The sequence below is a fragment of the Stenella coeruleoalba genome (assembly GCF_951394435.1).
Source record: "Stenella coeruleoalba genome assembly, chromosome: 6".
Taxonomy (NCBI): Eukaryota; Metazoa; Chordata; class Mammalia; order Artiodactyla; family Delphinidae; genus Stenella; species Stenella coeruleoalba.
In genome coordinates this window covers 127,490,955-127,516,970 of record NC_137151.1, presented here as the reverse complement: position 1 = coordinate 127,516,970, position 26,016 = coordinate 127,490,955, and the positions used below count along the sequence as shown (strand labels likewise).

Sequence of the window (26,016 nt, the reverse complement as noted above, 5' to 3'; positions counted from 1 at the left end):
TCACACACGCTTGCGCGGCGCCAGAGCCTCATGGGAGTTGTAGTCCTTCCGTGAGGCCGAGCCCGCCCTCAGCCCCCGCGCCGCCAGCCACACCACCCGGCGGACAGGTAATTAGCGCTCGGGAGGCTTTGAAGGCGAGGAGCGGGTTGAGGGCAGGGATAGTCGGGGCCGCACGCACGGAGCCGAGCCTGCAGGAGAGCGGAGAGGAGTCTGGGAGCCGCTCTGGGCTCGTGGGCTGGTAGCCAGACACGGCGGGGCGGGTCCCTGCGTGGGGCTGCAAAGTGCGGGCCAATCGAGCGCATCCCCGGCCCCTCCGGGCCTCAGCGTCTGCGTCTGCACAATGTGCCGACATTGTTCCGGCGTCGCCGCGCGGACTGAGCCCGTGTGAAGGGGCCACTTTCAGTCAACGCTTAGCGCAGGGCGCCCGCGCTCGTTTCGGGCCCGGGGCCTGTCCGCTACCGGGTCCGCCCGAAGTGCCGGGAGAGCCGCTCGGGGCCCGGGACGCCGACCCGGCCACTGAGGGCGCCGCAGCCCACGTTGGCCCCCGGCTCCGCGGGCATCGTGGGCCGTGAGGGAGCAGCCCTGCGCTCCCCGCCTTCAGGTCGAGGTCTCCGAGGGGCGAGCTCCGCGCTGCTCACCCTTCCTTAGACCAGAGGAAAAGGCGTCCGCGGTCCGTGCTGGTGGAGGCCCTGTCTCTTTTGGCTCCTCCGAGGCGCCTTAGACAGACTCCGGTGCGTCCCTAGCAACCGTTAGCGCGGGCGTGTCCTCCCGGGCTCGCTGCGTCCCCGCCCACAGGCGCTAGCGGTTGGCCCGTGAGTACTGTCAGTCGGCATCGGTCGCTCTGCCATTGGTCGGTGGGGCTAGAGGCGCGGATGGGCTCCCTCCCGGCGGGTGTTGGGAGGTCGGCGCGTGACTCTCTGCGGCCTCAGGTGAGCTACCCGCACAGGGGGAGCCGGCCCGCGACCCCGCGCCGCCCGCGTGCCCGTCCGCTTGCCGCCCTGCGGCCGTTTGCCGCCGGCCGCGCCCGCGCCCTTCTCTCTGCGCGCCTCGGGGTCTTGGGCTCGGCCTGGCCCCACCTGGCGCTCCGTCCTCGACCCTAGAGCGACTGTGTGTGCCTTGTCCCCCTACTGGAAGGGGGCCAGGAGGAGGCAGACCGCGTCTCGCTCTCGGCTCACGGTGCCCGCTCACGGTGCCCGGCACGTAGGAGCTTCTCAGTAGACGTTTGTGGGGCGAGCCATGGGCTGTAGCGCCGTGTCCATGCTTCCTGACGTCCCCACTACACACCTGGGCTTTATCTTTAACTTCCTCACCAGTGTTTCTTTTCCTAGACAAGGGCCGAGGCCTTGGGATGCGGTCTTGATGACTTTTATTCCCTTACCTTCCACGTCTCGCCCAGTAATCCTATATCAATTCTATGTCTAATTTCTCTTGTGGCTTTCCCTCTCCGTCTTTCTGGTGTTGCTTTAAGTTAAGACCTTATAATTTTTTTGCCTGGATGACTGTAACTCCCCCCTCCTCCCCCACTGGTCAGGTGACTTACAAGCATAGACCTCTAGATAAGATCCATACTGCTTGCGCCGGCATAGGAGGCCCTGGGAATCCCAACCAGCTTCTCCAGGCCCATCCCCACCGACTCCTGTGCGCTGAACTCCTCCCCAAGGGCTCTGTGGGAATCTTTCACTTACTGTGGTTCTGCCTGGGAGGCTTCTTTACTCTACCTTGCTGGGCTCAGCCCTGCTGGTGCCTCCTCCAGGATGCCTTTGAGGACCTTTCAGGTCTGAGAGGTGCCCTTTGCTTACACCCTCCCTCACAGCAGCCATCATCCTGGATACTCTGTAGGATTCCTTGATGCAAGAAACAGAGAGATAGTCTCAAAATGGGTCTGACGGTGAGTGAAGTTATTGGCCCCCAAGCCTAAAGTCCAGAGAAAGGCATGTTTTATGGTAGGTTCATCCAGTCGTTCGAAATGACATCTTGCCATTTTCAGCTCTGCTCACCACCGTGTTAGCTTCATCCTGAGGCTGGTTCTGCTCTCGGTTGTATAGCAGTGGTGGGAGCATTTGGAGCTATTTGCTTCCTAGCGTTTGTTCTAGTGGGAGAAAGTCGGTGGCCTCCAGAAGTTCACCCATAAGAGCAAGGAGTACTATTCCAGAAGCTCCCTGCAAACCTCTCCTTCTGTTTAGTGGGGGGTGGGGAGTGTCACTTAAACACCTTCTGGAATCAAAACTAGCAACGGGAGTAGGATTGCTCTGAAGCACCATCAGCTGCTCTCTGGGTCCAGCTTCCCACATCTTCTGCTCAGAGTGGCTACAAAACAAAACAAAATAATACCCCCCCCCCAAAAAAGAAAACACACACACACAGCAAAAAAACAACACCTGTTCTAAAAACCTAGTCCTGGATTAGGCCTGAGTCAAAACTGAACTTGTAAAAAAGGAAGAGATGTGAGGCTGTGTGAAGCTAGGGTCTGTGCTGTCAGGGGCCAGCCTGGGGCTGTGGCCTGAATGTGCTGTGCAATGCTGAACTAGCTCGGCAGACTGCGAGCAGCACAGGAGGCACCAAGGGAAAACGGATTGTCTTTTCTGTGTCCATTTCTTAATTTATCAACTTTAGACACTATTTACTTCCCCCCAGGAAGGACAAAACATTTTGTTCCCTCCTCCTTTCTCCGCATTTCCTTCCTTCCTCTCCCTGTTTCTTGTCAGTTTTATTATACAAAGTAAACTTTTGTAATATTTACAATGTATTCTGAAGAGTTTTATTACTTTCTTTTACAAAGTAAAGTTTTATAGCACTTACTGTGTAGTCTGAAGTCGTAATCAAGTCTTCTGGGCTTTGTCTATAGGCTGGTTATAGAAGTGGAAAACTGAAATATGATCATGTTGTTGTTAGTTATTGCAGAATAATTAGTGCATTGAGATGCTTAAAGAAGGGAATATCAACCTGTGACATTTAAATGTTGCAACTTGAAGGAGAGCAACACATTCTAATAAGTTTATTATTTCGCTTCTTTCTTGCTTCCTACTCACCATTTGGTTCATAGCCAGCTATTGCATTTTAGGGTCCCGTGCGGGATATAAACGTGTACATGTAAAACATCTCAATTTTCCAGTATATACTAGTTGATTCATTTGCAATATGAGTCACAAATCAAAACAGTAAAATGAACGTGTTTAAACTCACCACCCAAATTAGGAACTGGGAGACCCTGTGCCATTGTGCCCTCCCTCATTGCAGCTCGCTGCTGGACCCTCATAGGACATCTCCTGCCTGAAGTTTGGGTTTGTCACGTAACTGTGTACCCCTAAACAATATACTTAGATGAGGGGGGTATGATAGAAAGGGAATCCTATTGCCGATAGTCTTTCATAACTTGGTTTTTTCCACTTATATTGCTAACATTTATCCTTGTGTGTATAGAATTTGTTTTCATTGCTATAATTCATAGCATGAATATACCAGGATTTTAAATCTATTTTCTAATTGCTAAATGTTTAGGTTTTTTCTTTTCTTTTTTCTTTTGCCGTTATGAACCATACAGCCCTGAACGTTCTTGAGTGTGACTTGCTACCTATGTGTAAGAATATCTATAGAATATAAATCTAGGAGTGGAAAGTACTGTCAGAGGAGAATGTTTGACTTAAATTGTTTTCTAAAGAGATTATATTAATTTGTTAGCCTTCCCATTGATCCACATCTTTATCAACATTTGGTATTAGAATTTTTAGGTCTTAATTTTTGCTGATTTAGTAGGTGTAAAATTGTCATGATTATGCCAGTAAAGTTAAGCTTCTTATCATAGGTTTATAGGATTTTCTCTTGTGAAATTCTTGTTTCTATCTATTGCCCATTTTTCTTTTTCTTTTCCTTTTTTAAAATTGAAATATAGTTGGCATACAGTATTGGTTTCAGGTGTACAACATAGTGGTTTGACAATTATATACTTTAGGAAATGATCTCCACAATAAGTTTAGTAACCATCTGTCATCATACAAAATTATTACAATACTGTTGACTATATTCCCTACATTACATCCCTGTGACTTACTAATGGTATAACTGGGAGTTTGTACCTCTTAATCTCCCTCACCTATTTCACTAATCCCCCCAGCTACCTCCCTTCTGGCCGCCACCAGGTTTTTTCTCTGTACTTATGAGTCTTTCTGTTTTGTTTTTTTAGAGCCACATATAAGTGAAATCATCTGGTATTTGTCTTTCTCTGACTTATTTTGCTTAGCATAATAACATCTAGATCCTTCCATGTTGTTGCAAATGGCAAGATATCATTCTTTTTTTGACGGAGTAATATTCGATCATATGTGTGTATATATATATGTATGTCTATATAATTTTGTATCCTGTAAACTTACTGAATTCACTTGTTAGTTTTAATGGTTTTTTGGTGGGATCTTTAAGGTTTTTAATATATAGTGTCATGTCATCTGCAAATAGTGACAATTTTAATTCTTCCATTCCAGTTTGAATACCTTTTGTTTATTTTTCTTGTCTGATTGCTTAGGCTTGGACTTCTAATACTATGTTGAATAAAAGTGATGAGAGTAGGCATCCTTGTCTTCTTCCCAATCTTAGACGAAAAACTTTCAACTTTTCACCATTAAATATGACATTAGGTGTGGTTTTGTCATATATGACCTTTATTATGTTGAGGTATATTCCCAGTATACCCACTTTGTTAAAATTTTTTGTCATAAATGGAAATTGGATTTTGTCAAATGTTTTTTCTGCATCTATTAAGATGATTGTAGGATTTTAATCTTTTGTCTTGTTAATGTGGTGTATCATGTTGATTGATCTGCAGATACTGAACTACCCTTGCATCTCTGGGATAAATCTCACCTGCTCATGGTGTATGATCCTTTCAATGTATTGTTGAATTCAGTTTGCTGGTATTTTGTTGAGGATTTTTGCATCTGTGTTTGTCAGGGATATTGGCCTGTGGTTGTTTTTGTAGTGTCTTTGTCTGGTTTTGGTATCAGGGTAATGCTGGCCTTGTAGAATGAATTTGGGAGTGATTCTTGCTTTTCAATTTTTTGGAATAGTTTGAAGAAGATAGGTATTGACTCTTCTTGGTAGAATTCACCTGTGAAGCCATCTGGTCCTGGTGTTTTGTTTGTTGGGAGTGTTCTGATTACTGATGCAGTTTCACTACCAGTAATCAGTCTGTACAGATTTCTATTTCTTCCTGATTCAGTCACTTGGAACATTGTATGTTTCTAGGAATTTATCCCTTTCTTCTAGATTGTCCAATTTGTTGGTGTATAATTTTTTATAGTAATCTCTTATGGTCCTTTGTATTTCTGTGGTGTCAGTTGTAACTCCTGTTTCATTTCTGAGTTTATTTATCTGTACCCTCTCTTTTTTTTTTTCCTTGATGAATCTGGCTAAAGGTTTATAAGTTTTGTTTAATCTTTTGAAAGAACCAGCTCTTAGTTTCATTGATCTTGTTAATTTTTTATCTCTGTTTCCACTTTGATCTTTATTATTTCTTTCCTTCTACTAACTTTGGGCTTTGTTCTTCTTATTCTGTTTCCTTTAGGTGTAATGTTAGATTGTTTATTTAAGATTTTTCTTGTTTGTTGAGGTAAACGTGAATTACTATAATCTTCCCTCTTGGAACTGCTTTTGCTGTGTCCCATAGATTTTTGGCTCATTGTGTTTCTGTTTTCATTTGTCTTGAGGTTTTTTTTTTCTTCTTTCATTTCCTCTTTGATTCCTTTATTGATCCATTGGTTGTTAAGTAGGCTGCTTAGCCTCCACATGTTTGTGTTTTTCCATTTTTTTTCTTGTAATTCATTTTTCATTTCATGATGTTGTGGTCAGAAAAGATGCTTGATATGATTTCAGTCTTCTTAAATTTACTGAGGTGTGTTTGTGGCCTTTCATGTGATCTATCCTGGAGAATGTTCCATGTGCACTTGAAAAGAATGCGTATTGTGCTGTTTTTGGATGAAGTGTTCTCCATATGTCTATTAAGTCAGTCTGATCTAATGTGTCATTTAAGGCCAGTGTTTCCTTATTGATTTTCTGTCTGGATGATCTGTCCATTGATGTGACTGGGGGTGTTAAAGTCCTCTGCTGTTATTATGTTACCGCCTATTTATCTCCCTTTATGTCTGTTAATATTTGCTTTATGTATTTAGGTACTCCTAGATTGGGTATATATATATTTACAAGTGTTATATCTTCCTGTTGGATTGAGTCACTTTATCATTTTGTAATGCCCTTCTTTGCCTCTTGTTACAGTCTTTGTTTTAAAGTTTATCTTATCTGATATAAGTATTTCTACCCTAGCTTTTTTAAATTTCCATTTGCATGAAATACCTTTTTCTTGCTCCTTCACTTCTGTCTGTGAGTGTCTTTAGATCTGGAGTGAGTCTCTTGTAGGCAGCATATATATGGATCTTGTTTTTTCATTCATTCAGCCACTTTATGTTTTTTGATTGGAGCATTTGGTCCATTTACATTTAAAATAATTATTCATAGGTATGTACTTATTGCCATTTTGTTAATTGTTTTCTGATTGTTTTTGTAGTGCTTCTCTGTTTCTTTCCTCTTCTCTTGCTCTCTTACCTTGTGATTTTTGTGACTATCTTTAGTGTTATGTTTCAATTTCTTTCTTTTTGTTTATGTATTATAGGGTTTTTTGTTTGTGATCATCATGAGATTCATATATAACAACCTATATGTATATGTGATTATGTTAAGTTGATAGTTGCTTAAGTTCAAGTGCATTCTAAAAGCCCTCCATTTTATTCCCTCCCCGTGCCACATTTTACATTACTGATGTCGTATTTCGCATCTTGTATTTTGTGTGTCCCTTAACTACTTATTATAGGTGTAGGTGATTTTACTACTTCTGTCTTTCAACCTTTCTACCAGCTTTCTAAGTGGTTGATCCACTGCCTTTACCACTGGGATTTTTTTTCTTTCACAGTTTAAAAATGTCTAGTTGTGGCCTTTTCTCTTCTGTTTAGGGAAGTCCCTGTAACATTTCTGTAAGGCTGGTTTAGTGGTGCTGAACTTGCTTAGCTTTTGCTTGTCTGTAAAACGCCTTATCTCTCCTTCAAATCTGAATGTTAGCCTTGCCAAGTAGAGTATTCTCGGTTGTAGGTTTTTTCCTTTCATCACTTTGAATATATGGTGCTGCTCCCTTCTGGCCTGCAGAATTTCTGCTGAAAAGTCACCTGATGGTCTTCTGGGAATTCCTTTGTATGTAACCAATGGTTTTTCTCTTGCTGCTTTTAAGATTTTCTATTTATCTTTAACTTTTGACATTTTAATTACAGTGTGTCTTTTAATTACAGTGTGTACCTCTTTGTGTTCATCTTTTTTGGGGCTTTCTATGCTTCCTGGACCTGGATGTCTGTTTCCTTCCCCAGGTTGAAGAATTTTTCTGCTATTATTTTTTCAAATAAGTTCTCTGCCCTTTCTCTCTCCCTTCTCTTTCTGGAACCCCTCTAATTTGAATGTTAGTATGCTTGTAGTTGTTCCAGAGGTCCCTGAAACTATTCTCATTTTTATTAATTCTTTTTTATTTTTTCTGTTCAGCTCGGGTGATTTCTACTACTCTGTCTTCCAGATCGCTGATCTGTTCCTCTGTCATCTAATCTACTGTTGATTCCTTCTAGTGTATTTTTTCATTTATTGTATTCTTTAGTTCTGATTGGTTCTTCTGTATATTTTCTAACTCTTTGTTGAACTTCTCACTGTGCTCATCCGTTCTCCTCCTGAATCCTGTGGGCATCTTTATGATCATTACCTTGGAGTCTTTTATCAGGTGGATTACTCATATCCATTTAGTCCTTTCTCTGAGGTTTTTCATTTGGAATATATTCCTCTGTCTCTTGATTTTGCTAATCTTCATTTCTTTGTTTTAGGTAGGTTGGTTATGTCTCCCAGCCTTGGAGAAGTGGCCTTATGTGAGAGGTGTCCTGTGGGACTCAGCAGCACACTCCCCTCTGGCCACCAGAGCCAGATGCTTCAGGGGTGCTCCCTATGTGGGCTGCGTGCACCCTTCTTTTGTGGTGGGGCCCGCTGCTGTGGGTGTGCTGCTGTGTGGAACTGGGCCCCAGCCCAGCTGCTTGTGAGGCCCAGCCACGTGAAGTGGCTGTGGGCACGCTGGTGGGATGGACAGAGCACCTGGTGCTACTAGGCTAGAGGGAGGATTCCAAAATTGTACCCACCAGCCCTGGTGTCAGCACTGTGGAACACAATCACAGAAATGGCTGCAGCCAGTGTCCCAGTCCCCAGGGTGAGCCGCAGCTGCCCCTGCCTTTCCAGGAGGCTCTCTAAGATCAACAAGTGGGTTGACCCAGGCTCCTTTGAAACCACGGCCTCTGTGCTGGATTTCAGAGTGTGGGAGAGTCTGTGCACAACCTTTAAGAGCAAAATCTCTGTTTCCTACAACCTTCCAGTTCTACTGAACTTAAGCTCTACTGGTTTAAAAAAAAATTAATTTCCGGGCTTCCCTGGTGGCGCAGTGGTTGGGAGTCCGCCTGCCGATGCAGGGGACACGGGTTCCTGCCCCGGTCCGGGAAGATCCCACATGCCGCGGAGCGGCTGGGCCCGTGAGCCATGGCCGCTGGGCCTGTGCATCCGGAGCCTGTGCTCCGCGACGGGAGAGGCCACACCAGTGAGAGGCCCGCGTACCGCAAAAAAAAAAAAAAAAAAAAAAAAAAAATTAATTTCTGAAAAGCTGGTTTGATTCTTTCAATATCTTCCTAGTTATTTTGAGAAACTCTTGTTTGCTCACTTTTGTGAGCAAAGACTCCATCTTTTATAGTTTTAAACACATTTGCAGTTATTTCTACCATTTAGTCTTCTTGTGTAAATGACTTTGTTGTTTGATTTTTCTGCAGACTTTCACTCATGGTATTTTGTTTTCTTATCTGTTTAATTGAAAGAGAGCATATTTGGTTAATCTTAATCTTTGGAAAATCTCAGGCCTCTATTTAGGATGCTTTGTTTCTGAGAGGATTGCTTTTGCCAGGATCTTGGGGGTGCTACTGAATTAGGGCCACACTGCCCCTCTTCAAGGGTCCCTGGCTTCTTTTAGGAGTCTAAGGGTAACTCTCTTGTCTCTTGAGGTGACTCACTCTCCCAGTTCTGGTTTCAGCTCATGTGTATTGTTTTTACCTTTTGGAAGTTTCTCCTACTTTCAGGTAGCTCACAGATGCCATGGCCACCATATTCGTGGTGAGACCTAGTTGTTCTAAAATGCAAGGGCCACAAAGAGTTATCCAGTCCACTATATTCTTAGTCTTATTTTTTTCCTAGAACTTTTGTTCTTTAATTCATCTGGAACTAATTTTTGCACATGGAAAGTCATAGGGATGCACTTTTGCCCCAAACTAATTATTCTAATTCCATTGAGAACTAGCAGATCACAGTTATTAAGCACTTACAGTATGCCAGCCCCAACTTAGGTCTCTGAATCCTCACACGAGTATTATGGGGTGTGGATTACTGTCAATCACACCTGACACATGAGGAAACTGGAACTGGAAGGTCAGGTGCTGTCCAGGGCCTCGCCGAGCCGGGGAACATGCTGGCGGTGCCCTACTGCTCTTCACTGTGTGCCAGTGTCCCTTCGCTCTGTTTCTGAGATTGACTATGTTCTATTGGCTATTTTTGTTCCTCTACCTGCAATGACCTTTGTTTATGTAGCTCTGTGGCGTGTTTTGATGTCATGATCCTTCCACACAGGTCTTAGTGGGACCTCCAGTTTTCCCTCTGCCTAGGGGGCCCCCCATACCACCGAGGTCAGCGCGCAGCCTAGGTGGGCATTGCCAGGCCCTAATGTTAACATCTGAGGGACCTGGGGCATGAGCGTACCAGAGACCCCGCATTGCTATCACTGTATGCAAAATGATAAATCAGCCCACAGACTGTTCACTGTGAAAGGCACTGCCCTCCTACCCTGATGAATCTTTATGATGACTTTGCAGCCAGGGTGGGATGCGTGGGTTGGGCTTCCTTAGAGTTCTTTGCTGTAATGTGGTGGCATGGGAAGGGACAGCTGCCAGGTCCATCCTGTGTTGGGAGGCCTGCTGTCGAAGCTTGGTCTCCCTCTGCCTTCTTATCGTTGGAGCAGGGCTGCTCCTCGGCCTGTCCTTGGGTCGGTGGGTGCTGTAATATGGGGGGACTGATGAGGGGAAGAGGCCGGTGCAGGTCTGGAGAGTGGGCTCCAGGCCCTCTGGCCGGGAGCTCTGGGTTCCGCATGCCCAGAAGGTGATCCAGAAGTGGGGTGTAGGCTCTAGGGGCACGTCACCCTGGCCCTGGCCTCCTCCTTCATCAAGGCCCCTGGCCTGGGCTTCCTGGAGGTGGATCTGTACTGTAGTGGAAAGTGTCCTTCACGGCTCCTTCCCGCTCTGTTCTGATTTTCCCCCCTCTCCTTCTCTCTTTCTCATCCCTTCCTATGCACTTCTCTCCGTCCGACTATCCTTGCTTCGTAGGCTCTGACCCAGGATGGCTCTTGGGCGCCTGTGAGTCTTTTGGGGCTGAGCTGAGCTCAGCCTTGTGAAGAATTAGTTGGCTAAACTGCCTTTGTTCTTGCCTTGCAGACGCTGATCCGTTCACTTCATTTTCCGGTGGACGATGGTCCCGCTGGCCCACCAGCTCCCGGTGGAGGACAGCGGCTCCATGGCCTCAGAAGAGGACCGCCGGGGCCAGGGCGGGAGCCTCTCCCTGGCAGTGCCGCCAGAGAGCCCTGCTGTGCAGACCGCCTCCGAGCCCAGCAAGTCCTGGTCCTTGGCCCACAGACAGCCGAGCAGAAGGAACGGACTGTCGAAGCTCTGCCAGAGCAGGATGGCACTGTCCGGTAAGCAGCCCTTCTTATCGCCAGGGGCGTCCGCCTTGCGTGTGAAGGTGGGGGCCACGCTTGGCTCCACTCAGGGAGCCTTTTCTCCTGCAGAGAAAAGGCCTTCGTTTCAGGCAATGCCGGCAGGACCCTCTCCTGCCACGTTTGTTCTGCTGTGATTCTTGTGCAGGAAACTCCTTTTCAGGCGGCGGTTGGAATTGGCCTGCGGTCCAGGGTCGGGGTTTCTCGCTCCGGGGTGTGTGAGACAGCCGGGCTGGGCCGGGTGGGCTGCGCGAGCCAGAACTCAGTTTTATTCACTGGGTTCGGCGCATGCTGGCTGACCGCGCCCAGGCTCCTGCTTTCCTCCCGGATGCAGGATGCAGGCTAACGGGTTAGACGGGCTTGCGGGCAGCAGTGCCCGGGGTTGGCCGAGAAGTGGGAGGTGCCACTGCCCCCCCTTCCTTATTTCTCTGCATCAGCTGGTGCCTGCGGGGCCCAGACCCAGCCAGGAGGAAGGCGCTGCTCCGCCTTGGTGGCTTATCGTCGGAGGGCGTACCTGGGCACCGGCAGGTGCTTGTTGGGGGTGGGAGGCCCGGACCGCAGGGAAGCCTGTTAGGATGACGGGGAGGTGGCTGGAGCTGGGGGAAAGGGCTGCAGGGGAAGCGGGGGCGGGTCTGGTCTCCGGGAGAGGGTAGGAGGATCTGGAGGGGCCAGCTGTGCTCAGGAGACAGATGCTGTGGCGGTGGCCTCGCTGGTCTGTGAGGCGGGCAGGTGCCCCGGGAGTGAGGGCTCCAGCCGGGGGCTCTGGCCGGCGAGGGGTGGGAGGAAGAGGCAGAGCTGGCGCCTCAGTGCTTGTCCTGAGGCCCGAGGGTGGTTGGATTGAGCTTGGCACTGGCTGCCTGGGAAGAGGAGGCCCCGGGCAGGTGACCATGTGGTTTCTAGCCTCAAAGGATGGTCAGGGTGGGCCCGCTGACTGGGAAAGCCAGGCGTCCCCTCTGAGGGCCCAGAGTGGAGAGCAGGGAAGAGTCCTGTTCGCTTGTTTGCTTTCTGAGCTGCTGGAAGGATGGAGTTGACATTCACTGAGCTGGGAAAGGGGGGAGCCGGCACCTGGAGCCCAGGGGCCATCAGCACACGTCTGTGTGAAGTGTGTATAAAGCCACCAGGGATGGTTGGAGGTTCTGAGGCTGAGCCTGGGGTCCTGCAGTGTTGAGAGGTGAGAAGGTGGAGGGCAGAGGGTGCCCTGCTGAGGGCAGGCAGTTTGGGAGGAGGGGAGCGGCCCTCCCGGCCCAGCACTGCTGAGGCGTGGGGTGGGGGGGGCGAGGCCTGGGAGTTGACCGCTGGGACTTGGGAGCCGCTGGCGATGTTGCCGAGAACTGACTTTCTGGAGCCGCGGTGGGGAGTGAGCCTGTGGGTGAAGGAGGAGGGAGACCCAGCGCAGGTGGTGAGACAGCAGGGAGCTCTGGGGTCTGGGAGACTCCACAGGGACGGGTGAGGGGTAGCAGCCGGAGGGACTGTGGGTCTTGGACCGATGGACACGGGAGCATGCCCCTGGGAGGGGCGGGTGGGAAGGGACTTCAGAGGGTTGTTTGCACAGCGTTTAGGTCCTTTGTGCTTCTGTGTGGTGGTTGTCTAGGTGGCCCCTGGGGAACGTTCAGATGCACAACCCTGCAGGTCAATTTCATCCTTGGACCCTTTTGCAGGAGCTAGAGGTGGGGACTGTGTGTTTTGTGTGTTGCAGCCACGCAAGGTTTAAAGTGTCCCTTCCTTTGCTTTCCAGAAGACAGATGGAGCTCCTACTGTCTGTCGTCATTGGCTGCCCAAAATATTTGCACAAGCAAAGCGCACTGGCTGGCTGCGCCTGCGCAGGCGGACCTGGCAGGGTCCCTGGGCAGCACGTCCTGTTGCTCCCTGCTGCAGGGCTTGTCCTCAGGGTGGTCCACACCTCCGCTCCCGGCCCCTGTGTGCAACCCCAGCAAGGCCGTGTTCACCGTGGACGCCAAGACCACAGAGGTATGTGCTTCGGTTTGCGACCCAGCCGTGAGTTTGGGGTCTGTGCCTTCAACCTATAACCTCAAACAGAGGCACTTGAGTGTTTCGGGTGCCATGAGAAAAGGGGCTGGTTCTACCTACATAGTAGCAAAAGAGAGAGGACTTTGGAAACCTACCTCCGTGTTAACCAGTCGAAACATTGAATCCTCTCATCAAGGCAGAGATTCAAGGAAAGGGACGCAGCGCGTTACCTATTCATGCTTTTGCTCAAGCACTGGCTCAACTAACATAGGCCTGGATATTCAGTGTTTGAATTAAATGCATTTGCATCATGCACGTTTGTGTGCAAAGAGCTGAGACTGTCAGGCGGGCAGGCCGTGGGGCGTGCATCCCCGTCTCTCCCGCCTGGTCTTCACGACGTGGTGTGTGCATCTCGGCGGGTGAAGGGTGGGTGGTTTCAGTCTCAGTGCCGTTGCTGCACTGGCTGGTGGTCATTCTTGTTTCCACGCGGTTGAGACGCCGGATGATCTGGGGCGGCTCTGCTGGGAGCTCGACGGCCGCGGGACGTGGCGGGAAGGACAGGTCACTGGGCTGTCCCCGCACCACCTCCTCGCTGCCTTCCCCTCGGCTGTCCGGGAGCCAGAGGAGCTGCTGCTGACGCGGGTGCCCTCCTCTCTGCGACCTCAGATCCTGGTGGCCAGCGACAGAGCCTGCCGGCTCCTGGGGTACAGCAGCCACGACCTGATTGGCCAGAAGCTCACACAGTTCTTCCTGAAGCCGGATTCCAACGTGGCGCGGGCCCTCAGTGAGGAGCACGTGGAGGCCGACGGCCACGCTGCTGTCGTGTTTGGCACGGTGGTGAGTGTGGGCCTCTCGACTGCCGATGGTCACTGCCGGCGCCGTCCTGCCCTCAACCTTGGCATGGGGAGCACCTGGGGCGGCGGGGGGAGGCCGTGTGGGAACAGAGACGGTACTGCTGCTGGCCTGGCGCATCCCCGGTACTCCTGCGTCGGGAGGAGCCTTGACCGCCTTGCAAGCCTGCAGGGCCCACACCAGGTTCCCGAGGAGTCCCACAGTTCTGTTGTCTCCCATCCACATCTCCACGCCCTGCTTGTTTGGTGGTCTTGGAGGGGCTGGCACGGCTGCAGGGTTTCCCTGGAGCTTTGAGCCTTCCTGTGTGTGTCCAAGCTGGACGTTGATGGGCTGACCTGCATGTTAGATGCTGAGCCCTGAGCCTCAGGCACCAAAACGAGTTAGATAGGACCAACTACATCCAGAAAATTACCCGTCCACGAGACGACTACCTAGAAGAAAATTCAGACGTTCAGCATGTATTGGTGTCTGTTCTCTAAGAAGTTACAGACACCGCTCTTTCCCCTGCTTTGTTACCATGAGGCTGAGGATGGAAAAAACCTACTCTTCGATAGATCATTCATTCACTCAGAGACTGTAAGGTTAGGTGTCAGAAGCCTTGTTTGTACTTTAGTTTATTTCCGAAACGTGAGGCAGGTGAGCAGCGGCCAGGAACGCCCACGTGCCAGGTTCTGGCCGGGTCTGAGCCCCTCTGCCCCCAGGTGGACATCATGAGCCGCAGTGGGGAGCAGATCCCGGTCTCCGTGTGGATGCGGAAGGTGAAGCAGGAGCACGGCCTCTGCTGCGTGGTCGTGCTGGAGCCCGTGGAGAGGGTCTCGGCCTGGGTGGCTTTCCAGAGCAACGTGAGTCTGTTTCTCAGCTGCGTGTCGCCTCCCCACCGGGGCCTTCGGGCAGAAAGAGGGCATGGGGTTCTGGGGGGTTGGCCCCCGGCAGCCCCCTGACAACCTGTGTGCACTTGGGCAGGGAACCCAGTCTCCCTGTGGCCCCGTTCCCTCACCTGTAAAATTGGGATATAATCCTGACACGCACAGGATTGTTTCAACACTTCAATAAAGCGATAACACGTACATCTGTCCGAGTGGTGGCTGAGGTGCAGACGGCCCTCAGAGGCAAGCGTGGGTGTGGTTGCGGTATGGGCTTCTGCGGGTGCCTGGAGAGATGCGTGTTTCGGTCCGCCCGGCAGAAGGAGGAAGACGGCGTTCTTTGTGCCGCTGCGCTTTGTGGGGGTCGGGTTGTGGGGGAGAGGTAGCACCGATAGCCTTGCCTTCAACTTGAAGACACAGAAGTTCGGTGAGGTTTAAAGCTGACGCGCAAGAAACTTTGATTACAAGGTTTAAAATGCTGGCTTTTCCTCCAAGGGAACCGTGACGTCCTGTGACGGTCTCTTTGCCCACCTGCATGGATTCACGTCTGTGGAGGAAGTGGTCGGGCAGCGCATCACAGACCTTATCCCTTCTGTGCAGCTCCCTCCGCCCGGCGAGCACATCCCCAAGGTAGGACCCCCGACCGCCTGCACTGCCTGGCCGTGGCTGGGGCCCTGTGGCCGCTGGAGTCTCTATCTGATGAGCATCAAGTTCTTAGACCCAAACCCCTGGCCTGCAGATGGAGGCCGGGCTTCCTGAGAGTAGGAGTGGCCCGTGCATGGACATGACGGGACGGATTCCATTTAGAGGTGTCTGGGCTCTGCAGTCTTGACGTAGGCTCAGAGCCTCCGTGGCTCCCTGACTGACTGCCCCCTCGGCCCTCTCCCTGGAGCTCCTGCTGGGGTCTCTTTATTGACAGGTCTGGGGGCTGAGAGGAGCAGGGGGAATTGGCAGGTGGCAGGTCTCCCCCCCAAGGCAGGACTGCAGGTCAGACGGAGGCAGGTCTGCTGGTCAGACGGAGGCAGGTCAGTCGGCAGCTCTGGGGGCAGTGGAGCTTTGAGGCTGAAGGTTCTCTTTTCGTCTGGGTCCTCCCAGCTCCAGGTGCTCCGTTTACCAGCTAGCACGCAGCCCTCACACAAGCAATCACGTTGCTGGGAATTCACCTGATGTCACATCCCAGCGACCGGCAGGGTCAGCCGGATGGTCGATTTGGGGCTGAAGTCGGCTGTGCTGCTGCAAGAAATAGCAGATTCTTTCGGGACACCTGTAGGCGCTCCCTGGCTCTCCCACTGGCCTTAGGCTAAGAGCTGAGCCCTCTGAGGTGGTGCTTTGCTATTTTTAGGCTTTCCAGCTCAATTGGAAACCTCTCCCCCGTACCTTATTCTCTTTATGTCCTTTACTCTGTTCTAAAGCAGTGGGACCACTTGGACCCCAGAGCTCTGGAGCATCAGTTGGTTCGACCACTTTAGGGGACTATTTGGCAGCCTCTTACGCTTAACTGAACGTAAGCAAACCTCTGCCCACCCCAGGCACGTGGCCACAAGAGGTGTGTGCCAGGACGGCAAGCACCCTCCCAGCAGCCCCACGCTGGAGCCGCCTCACACCCCCAGCAGCAGGTGGAGACAGACACCCTGCCCCCTCTTTCCTCAGGGCTCCCTGGGGCCTGGGGTCTGGCCTGCACCCTTACCACGGGGAGCCTGGGGTCTTGAGTTCTGCCCCTGGTCAGAGCGCTGTGCTGATGCAGTGGGAGCTCCCCCCCGTTCAGGCCTTGGGCCTCTGCAGGTCTTGTGTCTTGCGGGTGGACCCTGAGAAGGGGGCAGGCGGTATGGAGTGAGGGGTAGACATGAGGCCTGGGCCAGCTTGCCGTCTTGGGACCAGGAAGGGAGCTGACCCAGAAAGCCTCTGGTTAGAGGCTGCACCATCCAGATTGGCTTGGGAGACCGGATACGCCCGAGTATTTGAGCAGAGAAACGTGATGCGAGGACTTGGTTGCGTGGGTGACAGAGGAGCTAAGGAGGCGGAGGGTGGGGGGGGGGCAAGCCGCCCAGAGGTCAGCAACTACGGGAAGCCACTGCCCCCCAGGCTGGAGGACAGAGGGCGGGGCTGAGGGGCTGAGGCCGCCTACAGAGGTGGGTGCTGGGGGGCACCAGTGGTCCAGGGTGGACAGCAGGGAGGAACTTGCTGGTGTTGCTCCCGCAGGGCTGGCGCCTTGCTTGATGGACCCTGTGTGCTCTGCGCTCAGGGCCCCCGGCCCGGCCGCAGCTCCCGGTCAGGGCTCTGCGTTCCCTGGGGCAGAGAGGGGTGGTGCGGGGAGATAGTGGAAGGAAGAGCAGTGTGGAGAGTTAGGTGTTTGGGGGGCATCCGCCAGTGGGCGTGGGTGGACGTACATCTAAAGCAGCAAAGGCTCAAGGCTCGGGCCACAGGAGGTGCTGTGGTTAGCTCGGTGGTGTGTCTTTCTTTCAGAATCTCAGGATTCAGAGGTCTGCTGGAAGAGCCAAGGATGGTACCACCTTCCCTCTGAGCTTAAAGCTGAACTCTGAACCCGGCAGCGAGGAGGCAGCAGACGGCGAGGCGGCCCCTGACTGGGGCTACTCGGCCTCCATCTGGGTGTTTTCCACCATCAGTGGGCTCATCACCCTCCTGCCGGACGGGACCATCTACGGCATCAACCACAGCTTTGCTCTGATGCTGTTTGGTTATGGAAAGGATGAGCTCCTGGGCAAGGTGTTTCTCCCCCGCCCCGCCTTGGGGAAGCCGGTCTTGGCCTGTCCTAGGCCTGTGCTTCTGCATCCTCGAGCCCAGCTCGCCAGCTCTCCCCGCGGGAACTCGGGCGCGGAGAGGGAGGCCTCTGCTCACGGCCCTGTTCCCCCGCCTGCGCCCATTTATCTGGACCCCACAGGGAATACTTGATGACCCCGCCTGGGCTACCCCCAAAGCCTTTGGGTGCCATGTGCCCCCCCAGGAGAGGGAAGGGGCTCTCTCACCCCAAAGCCCGTCCCAAGCAAGATCGGGTCTGAGTTATTGGATGAGGGTGTGTCACAGCTGTGCGGATTCGCTCCACACCCACGGGCCGGGGCTTGTCCACACCTCCTCTGACCATCCTGGGGTCCGTTGTGAGTCAGGGTGGGAGGAAGGTGTTTCTAGAAGCTTCTTCCTTGGATTGGGCTGGGCTCAGAGGGCAGGCGAGCATCTCAGGCTTCCTCGGAGTGGCTTTCCTTGGGTGGTCTCAGCAGTCCTCCAGGGCTTCTGAGGAGGGCACGGGCCCCCACTCGACTGCGGGGGAGTGGTTCATGCAGGAAGGAGAGGCTGCTGTGTGATGTGTTGCTCTTGACACCTGAATGACACCCCCGCCCCTGGCCACAGGCCCTGCACCTGGCTGCACTGGCTCCTAGACGTGGGTGCAGGTCTGGCGTTCCCCACAGCCTTCCACTGAGCACCTTGTTCCCCACAGGCAGCCGTCCCCTCTTGTCACTCTTTCTGGAGCCAACCCTGCACCCCATCCAGCCAGCCAGAGCTTTAACTTCTTTTGAGGCTCCCAAAACAGGTCCCTTTCTGTTCTTTAATAGAAATACTAAGAAACAAGTAAAATAAATTTTAGTTAAATTAAGTCAAACTGAGTTCAATTGAAGTTAATGAAAACGCAGTTAGAGTAACTCTTGGACAAGGGCTCCCCACAGGAACATTGGGGGCGCCAGGTCCTTCCAGGGAGTGTGTGGACGCAGTCTCGTTAGGGTGTGAAGAGAAAGGGAAGCAAGTTTTGATTTCCATGTTGAGCGTCCAGGGCTTCGGGTCTGCCAGAAGGAGTTTGACCAGGGTCTTTCCTAGCCTTGTCCAGAGACTTGCTGGCGTTGTCTTCATTCTCTGCCCAGATGGGACGGAGGGATGGTTCAGTGGGTCAGTGAGGATTCTCACCAGGTTCTGAAATGTCCTTTTGTTTTCTAGAACATCACTTTCCTGATTCCTGGTTTCTACCACTACATGGACCTTGCCTGTGACAGTTCCTTTCTGCTGCCAGACGTGGCCAACTGCCTGGACGCTGGCAGCCACAGTGGGCCTGGGGAGGCCACTAGGGATGCCCAGCACACAGCCGAGGGTGAGAGCTCGCTGCCTCCTCCCAGGTGCACCTGTGGCCGCCCAGTCCCCGCCCCTAGCCTCCATGGGTGATGGGACGGCCGTCATGGGGACCCTGATTGTGTGGGTTTGATGTTTCTCTCTGTCTCTTGTGGGCCTTCCGTGTTCCCAGGGGATGGGACACTTGTGTGCGGGTCTCACAGATGTGTTAGCGCGAGAGGTCCCCAGGTGAGTCACTGCATGCCCGTGTCCGCAACACCGGCCACTAGTTGGCGGTCTTGTGTGAGTGATAGAGCTTTACGTAAGTGGCTGAGGACCGGATTGATGCAGCATATCAGATGAATCCCTGAGTAAACAGTCCTGGCGGGATTTGTTTATTTCTAGTACTTTCAACATTTAATATGATTCCAACAAGTGGCCCGAGCCCCACCACGTGATGTTGCAGGCGCCGTGTGTGAGAGGGCGGCGCGTGGCTCCTGCTCTGGCTTTGGAGCTCCGGGAAGCAGGGGACCAGCAGCCTCCGGGGCGCCCGCCTTCCCCAAGCAGGTTCAAAGAGGAGCTGCCCCGGCGCTGCCTCGGGGGCTGTCCCAGCTCCGCACCCGTGGGGTGTTTTCACATGCGGGCGCGTCCGTGGGAGGACGTGGTGTTTGAGTAGACGTGTGAGTGGGTTTCATGTGGCCACCGAGGGGGACGCGGCTGCGTGGCATCCAACTGGGACGTGGACCTTTATTGTCAGACGGTGTCCAGGTTTTAAAAGATGCTTTGTTAGGCTACTGACTCTCTTCGACCACTTTTCTTTTATCTATTTATGTATTTATTTTTGACTGTGTTGGGTCTTCGTTGCTGCGCGTGGGCTTTCTCTAGTTGCGGCGGGCGGGGGCTACTCTTCGTTGTGGTGCGCGGGCTTCTCGTTGCGGTGGCTTCTCTTGTTGCGGAGCACGGGCTCTAGGCGTGCGGGCTTCAGTAGTTGTGGCTCACGGGCTCTAGAGCGCAGGCTCAGGAGTTGTGGCACATGGGCTTAGTGGCTCCACGGCATGTGGGATCTTCCTGGGCCAGAGATCGAACCTGCACTGGCAGGCAGATTCTTAACCACCGTGCTGCCAGGGAAGTCTGTGACCACTTTTCTTAACATGGGGTTTCCTTCATTGTATCCGGGTTTTTGTGTCTGCAAAGACTCCTTTTTTTCAAGTTTTTTTCTGTATCGCTGATGCATTCCCTTTCGTCTTTTTCCAGATTTCCAAATTCTTCCTGGTGGGTGGGTGGGGGTGTGTGTGTGTGTGTGTGTAGAAAATGGGGGGTGGGGTCACAGAAGCTCTGTCCCCGCCATCGTCTCCAGGACGCACTCGTGGGCGTGTTTCCGGGCGCGTGGGGACGCGCGCTCTTGTCTATGGTGCCAGCCGCCTGCGCCTGTCAGCCAGGGGCCGGGACTAAACTTCCTAAGAGCCTCCCCGACGCAGGCTGCTGTGTGGCAAGGACAGTCTCGCTCCTCTGACCCCAGTAACCTGTGATGTCCCGGGCCCTGGCGTAGGCAGGCAGGCGGAGGCAGGTGGCACACAAGCCGTAGGAGGTGACCAGCGCTCAAAGGAAGGGCACAGCAGGGGAGGGTGTGCCGTCTTGGGGTCTGTGAGCCGGAATGAGGCAGGGGCGGCCTTCTGGGAAAGTCAGCAGCGCCGGGCGTGGTGAGGTAGGTGGCCAGAGGGCCAGGCCCCAAGGCCCTGAGGAGGGAAGCAGGGCCTGGCTGCCAGGCCTTTGGTTTTTACCCGGCGTCAGAGCGGAGCCCTCGGGGGCTGTCGACAGATGAGGGGCAGGTTCGACTCCGGGGTCGGTAGGTGCGGGGCCCAGGGCGGAGCAGGGAGAGCCCAGGGAGGCTGTGGGCCTGGACCTGGTGCCCGTGGGGCAGTGAGGGGCGGTCAGATCCCAGACCTGCTGTGGACGTGGGGCTGGCGGTGTGTCTGAGGTGAGGTTAGGCCCCCTTGCCCCTGCTCACGAGTCACACGGGCCGAGGAGGTGGATCTCAGCAGGGTGAGCCAGCGAATGGAAAACACTCTCTTTTTTTTTTTTGCTGTTGCTGCCAGACCTAAGGGTGAACACCGAGGCCCCAAAGCCAGCGGAGAGCCAGGCTGCCTCGCCCAGGGCCCAGGTTCTTGTGGATGCCGGGGGCCGCCTCGCCTTCTCCCTCCCGGCGCTGCCCACTCTGGGGTAAGTCCTCTGGGGGAGGGGCGGGTGCGCGAGGGGCGGGGGGAGGCACCCTGGGGAAGCGTTCAGTCCTTGGGAATGTTGGAGGTGACACCTGCTGCTGCCCCTCGCCATGGCAGTGCTTCTGTGTCACCCGGCCAGGTCCCTGCAGGCTCCGTGAGACGGGCCCCAGTTTATGGACAAGAAGGCGTTCAGGGAGGTTCCGGGGAGCTGATTCCAGCGTAATTTTCTCATTCTGTAAATAATTTGAATCTGTTTGCTATGCATTTTTAAATAACAAAGTTATTCTATTTAGAGGAGACGAGGTACAATGTGGCAAATTTAGGAAAGTAGAAATAGAACATCCACTTGCTCAGTTACCACAGTCCTGTTGTGCATAGCATTTTGGTTTGTTTTCAGTAAGCTTCTCTTTTTAAAACAGTCTCTTTGAAGCGTAGCATACAGTCATGCGCCAGCCTCTCTGGACCTTCTCCTCTCACCCTGGGAGGCCCTGCTCCCACGCCACTCGGTGTCCCTCACTGCCCTGGGGTCAGGACGCAGGTCGGAGGTGCCTGTTCTTGAACTTCACCGAATGCACTCCCTTATCTCCGGCATCTTTTGTTCACCATTGTGTGAGATTTATTCACTCACACATACACGCTGTTTTCTAGTCTTCTTGAAATTATGTTTTAAATACATACTACGTGAATGTGTATGTTTTTCTAAGTACAGAAGAATAATGGTGAAGAGTAGAAGTCCCCGTGACTCTGTCCCCAGAGAGAACCTCTGCCGTCAGTGACCTTGCAGGACCCCTTTCCCCATGTGCTTAGATGGAAGTGTGTGTTACACAGGCACGGGCAGGCTGCCATGCACACGTTGTCCTAAATGTGTGCACGTGCCTGGACACGCAGTGTGTGTGTCTCGGAGACCTTTCTCTGCAGCGCGGCCTCAGAACCGCCACCTCACAGGTGGCACCATGGTTTGTGAACACGGCTCCTGTCATCTGCTTCAACTTCCTGGCCTTTTCCTATTTAACTTTTGGTGGCTGGAGCAGCGTGACTGCGGGCTCTCCTTGCTGTGTGTGTGCGTGTGCGCACGCGCGCGCACACACACACACACACACACACACACACGGTGAGGAGGGAGGATTCTGTGCTGCCTGGGGGCGCATGGTGGGGCCTGGGCTCAGGGGCACCCGCTGGTGTGGGCGCCAGGTGCCCGGCCCGCGTCAGGGCAGGTGTGTCTTAGCGATGGCTCACGTGCTGAGCGAACCTCAGTGCAGTGCGTGGGCTTGATTTTCTGGGACGTGGGTGGGCAACGAGGAGCTTCAACTAGATGGACCGTTCCTGCATTTCCTCTTCGCTGGACGTTTCTGGTCTCGCGGTTCTAAGTGTTTGATGCGTCCTTCATGGGCCAGTTACCGTCTTCCTCCTTCCTTCACTCGTCGCCTCACCTGCTGACACCGCAGAGGCCGTGTGGCTCCCCAGAGATGGGTCCAGGGCTGGCCTCTTGGCCCAGGTAGATGGTGGTGGTAGATAGAGGTGGCGTAGCGGCGACGGGTCATTCTTGCCTGGTCTCTGCAGGCCCTTGCCCCCTCAGCTGTCCCTGAGAACTCCACTCACAGCGGCCTCCTCTGTGGGGCCCATCCTTAAGTGACGTCTTTCCTCTCCCCGCCTCTTTATGAGCCCCTGGTGTAACACTTACAGATCACCGCACGCCTCCCCAGCCAGGCCGGGCACTGCCACTTTCTGTTGGCCTTGGTGCCTGCGGCCGACCTTGGGCTGACACGGGGCCGGCGCTCAGCACCGCCGGCCGAGTGGGTGCTGGCGGCGGGGCCGGCAGAGGGGAGTCTGGGTGCAGATTGCCAGGTGGGCCGTGGCGGCCTCTTCCTCAGTGGTTCGCCCGTGCTGAGTGCGCTGGGGGCTTTGTGCTCCAGCTCTCAGGACCCTGGGGGCCCGGCTCTTCCAGCCTCCTGCCCCTCGTGCCCTGCCCTCTCTGAGCTGTGAGATCCGACGGTGTTTGTAGCCATTGTGGTTTACCGCGTGCAGTGTCCAGTGCCTCTCCTTTCTTCCCACACCTCCACCTTGCGGGCAGGAAGAGGCTGGCTGCACGGCTGTCGGGGTCCCACTCACCGCAAAGTGAGGTTGCTGACCACAGCCTTGAGCAGAGGGTCCTAGGCCTCAGTGGCATTCTTGGATAAATCATTGCTAAGTGTGGATTTATCTGGAGAATATGTGAGTTGGTTCTTCATTTTTAAATTTAGTTATAAAAGCCTTTTTTTTCTGTCATAAGTTTATGGCGTTAAATGCGTGGTGCGGGTCTCTAGTCAAGGGGGAGCCCCTGTGACCTCTTTTTATTGACTCTTCTGTGGCTCCTCAGTGACTATGTCATCCGTATAACAATCCACAGGGTGGACGGCACCCCAGAAGGAAGCCCACCAGCCCATGGCCAACAGCCGTCACCCCAGGACCAGCAAAATATCCCGGAGGGAAGCCCGCCAGCCCAGGAACAGTCACTGCCCGAGGGCCAGCGAAACATGCCCGGGGGATGCCCGTCAGCCCCTGGCCGTCAGTCGTCGCCAGAGGACCAGCAGAGCACTGTCTTAGAGAAAGAGCGGCTGGCAACAGCAGAGAGCCTCAGGCAGGACCTTCTGGGAGGAAACAGGTCTGACCCAGTGGACACAAGACCATGTGCTTCCCATGAAGATTCTGAAACACCAGTGCCAAGTACAGATGGGACCAGTGGTGCTGGAAGGGGTGGCCTATATCAGGAGACACAGCTGGGACGGAGGGGCTCGAGTGGTACCAGCGATTCAAACCACGGGGCTGATGCCACCAAGGCCAGGCCGCACGCTGCGGGTCAGCTGGCAGGGCAGGGCCTCCCGGTGCGCGGCCCTGGATTCGAGGCAGAGTGGAGCACTCAGCGGGGAAGCCCGGGCTCGGCCCCCAGCCCCTCGGGGACGGTGCAGCCCTTGCTCTCGATGCTTTCTTTGGATGAGCCGTGGCTGGGGACGTGCTTGATTAAGGAGCAGCTGCCTGCACCGAGCTTTGCGGGGCCTTGGGGTGTCTCCTGCGCCGAGCTGGTCCCCGCAGAGCAGCCCCCGCCCTCCGCCCCTGCGTCCTTGTGTGACCTGGGAGGCACAGACCCGCACGGCGGCCGCTCGGGCAGCTCCTCGGCCCGCTACACCCTTGCCACTGACCTGCCCGGTACCGTGGAGGCCCGGGAGGCTGGCAAGAATTCATTTTCCTGGAACCTCAAGGAACTCGTTTTCAGCGAATGGACAGACCGAACTTCTTCGAACTGTTCCTACGCTACGTCTGAGCTCGGGGGGACCCGGTCCCCTTCGCTGCGGGTCTCTGGTGTGGACGTGAGCGGTTTACGCAGGCAGAGGTCAGAAGTCCTAGACGGCCGGGAGCTGTTACTGCTGACCGGCACTAACTTCAATCTGGGTGAAGGCCGGCGGTTCCGCGAGAGCTGTCTGGGGCTGGATGGAACAGAACCATCGCAGACTGGCTTGGTGTCCTCCGAACACTATGACCTGGGTGGCCGAGAGAGCCTGGACCGCGTCCCTCCTGTGTCGGGAGCCGGCCCCATGGATGCGTCCTTGTTAGAGGCACCCAGGCTGAGCCTCCAGGTCACCTCCACGCCTGTGAGAGCAGACGGCTCTGCGCCGCTTGGGGCCGCCGACCTGCAGCACGAGATCCAGGAGGGCGCCTACGCGGGGAGCTGTTACCACCGAGACGGCTCACAGCTGAGTACGTGCGGGTGGGGGGCAGGGAGGGCCCGGTCCCCCGTTGCCCTGCTGCCCCGAGAGCGTGGCGCAGCGGGGTCAGGGGGGCTTCCTGATCCTGGCCTCTGATGGGGCTTCATCCCCGGAATCGTTTTGGCAGGAATGAGGTGTTATTAAATAAAGAACCGAGGTTAGAGTTTACCTCTTCAAAGTGAGGCTTACAGGTGCGTGTGCCGGGGAGGGGGCAGCCCGGGGGCCCAGGCCCTCCGTGCGGTGCAGCAGGGGGTGGGCTCCCGGCTGCCACACCAGGAGGCAGGTGTGGCTGAGGGGCTGGTGGTGGTTTTCCGTGAGCTGTCGGGGTTCAGGCTGCTCTGGCCTCAGAATCTCCATTCTGGGGGTGTGGCCGTCAGACCCCTTCACTTGTCCCTTTTTCTTTTCCTAATTTCCTAATTTGCCGTATTTCAGCCAGTTGTTTCCTCGTTGCTGATTTCGTAGTGTTGGTTACCAGGGTTTTTCCCAAACTTAAGAGTTACATAAGTAATATGTGTTATTTGCAGAAATATTAGAAAATATAAACAAAAAGAAGAAAATAAAATCCCCTGTAAACCTCCCCGATAGCTACCTTTGATTTGCTGCATTCCCAGGAGGCTGTGTCCACGCACGCATGTGCCACGGCAGTGTGCACGGTGACGTGTACAGTTAGGTGGCACGTGTGTGTACGTGTGGCTCCCGAGCCAGACTCCTGTGGAGGGTGTTGGGGGCAGGTTTTCCAGGCTCGTCCGAATCGGTGGCTGGTGGCGGGTCTCTCCTGAGTCCCCTGGCCTCCGGCTGCCCCCGAAGACATGCTGGGCTGCTGACACCACGCCGGCGGGAGGTGATGCGGCCGCCAGCCTCAGCTTTGCCCTTCTCCGGGCTCGGTGCCCTCTGCCCCTGCCCCAGGTGCTGTCTGTTGGCTTTATCTCGTTCTGGGGGTCTTGACACTGCTGTGGTGACAGCAGCGGGGGTGTTTGGTCTCCCCTTCCGTCCTCAGGTGTGCAGTTTGAAGTGAAGCGGGTGGAGCTCCAGGGCTCATCCACCCTGTTCTGCTGCTGGCTGGTGAAGGACCTCCTGCACGGCCACCTGGACTCGGCCCTGCAGAACCGCCTGCTCCTGCCCGGCTCCGCCCACTCCACCTGCGAGCTGTCTGGAGCCAGCCTGGGGGAGGTTCGTGACTGAAGTCAGCTCCTGCCTTCTGCCCGCCTCTCCCAATCAGCATCTCTCTCTCTCTCTCTCTCTCTCTCTCCCCCTCCCCCTCTCTCTCCCCCTCCCCCTCTCTCTCTCTCCCTCTCTCTCTCTCTCTCTCTCTCTCTCTCTGTCCTCTGGGATGGGAAGAGGGTCTGTGTAGGGTCTGTCTTCTGACATTCTGTGTATCAAGCCACATGTGGGATTTCAAATCTGTGTGTCTCCGTGTGCACAGTGGGGTCCAGGTGTGTGCCAGTCTGGACAGACATGTCGAG

General features: G+C 54.0%; 1 protein-coding gene across 5 annotated transcripts in view; it reads left to right on the top strand.

Moving 5' to 3' along the window:
* The window catches only part of PASK (PAS domain containing serine/threonine kinase), a 40,825-nt gene that overhangs the window by 1,047 nt on the left and 13,762 nt on the right, over nt 1–26,016 (top strand). Inside the window, exons 1-11 of one of the 5 annotated variants that reach the window (XM_079925229.1) lie at nt 97–107; nt 10,584–10,840; nt 12,597–12,829; nt 13,496–13,666; nt 14,383–14,523; nt 15,040–15,174; nt 17,008–17,268; nt 18,487–18,637; nt 20,691–20,814; nt 23,200–24,545; nt 25,551–25,723. In XM_079925229.1, coding sequence (XP_079781355.1) covers nt 10,618–10,840; nt 12,597–12,829; nt 13,496–13,666; nt 14,383–14,523; nt 15,040–15,174; nt 17,008–17,268; nt 18,487–18,637; nt 20,691–20,814; nt 23,200–24,545; nt 25,551–25,723 — 2,958 coding nt within the window. In that variant the 5' untranslated portion in view covers nt 97–107; nt 10,584–10,617. Of the gene's footprint in view, nt 1–96; nt 108–528; nt 732–793; nt 930–10,583; nt 10,841–12,596; nt 12,830–13,495; nt 13,667–14,382; nt 14,524–15,039; nt 15,175–17,007; nt 17,269–18,486; nt 18,638–20,690; nt 20,815–23,199; nt 24,546–25,550; nt 25,724–26,016 lie in introns of those variants that run through there. The other 4 variants (XM_079925231.1, XM_079925232.1, XM_079925228.1 and 1 more) reach the window with 4 other exon arrangements.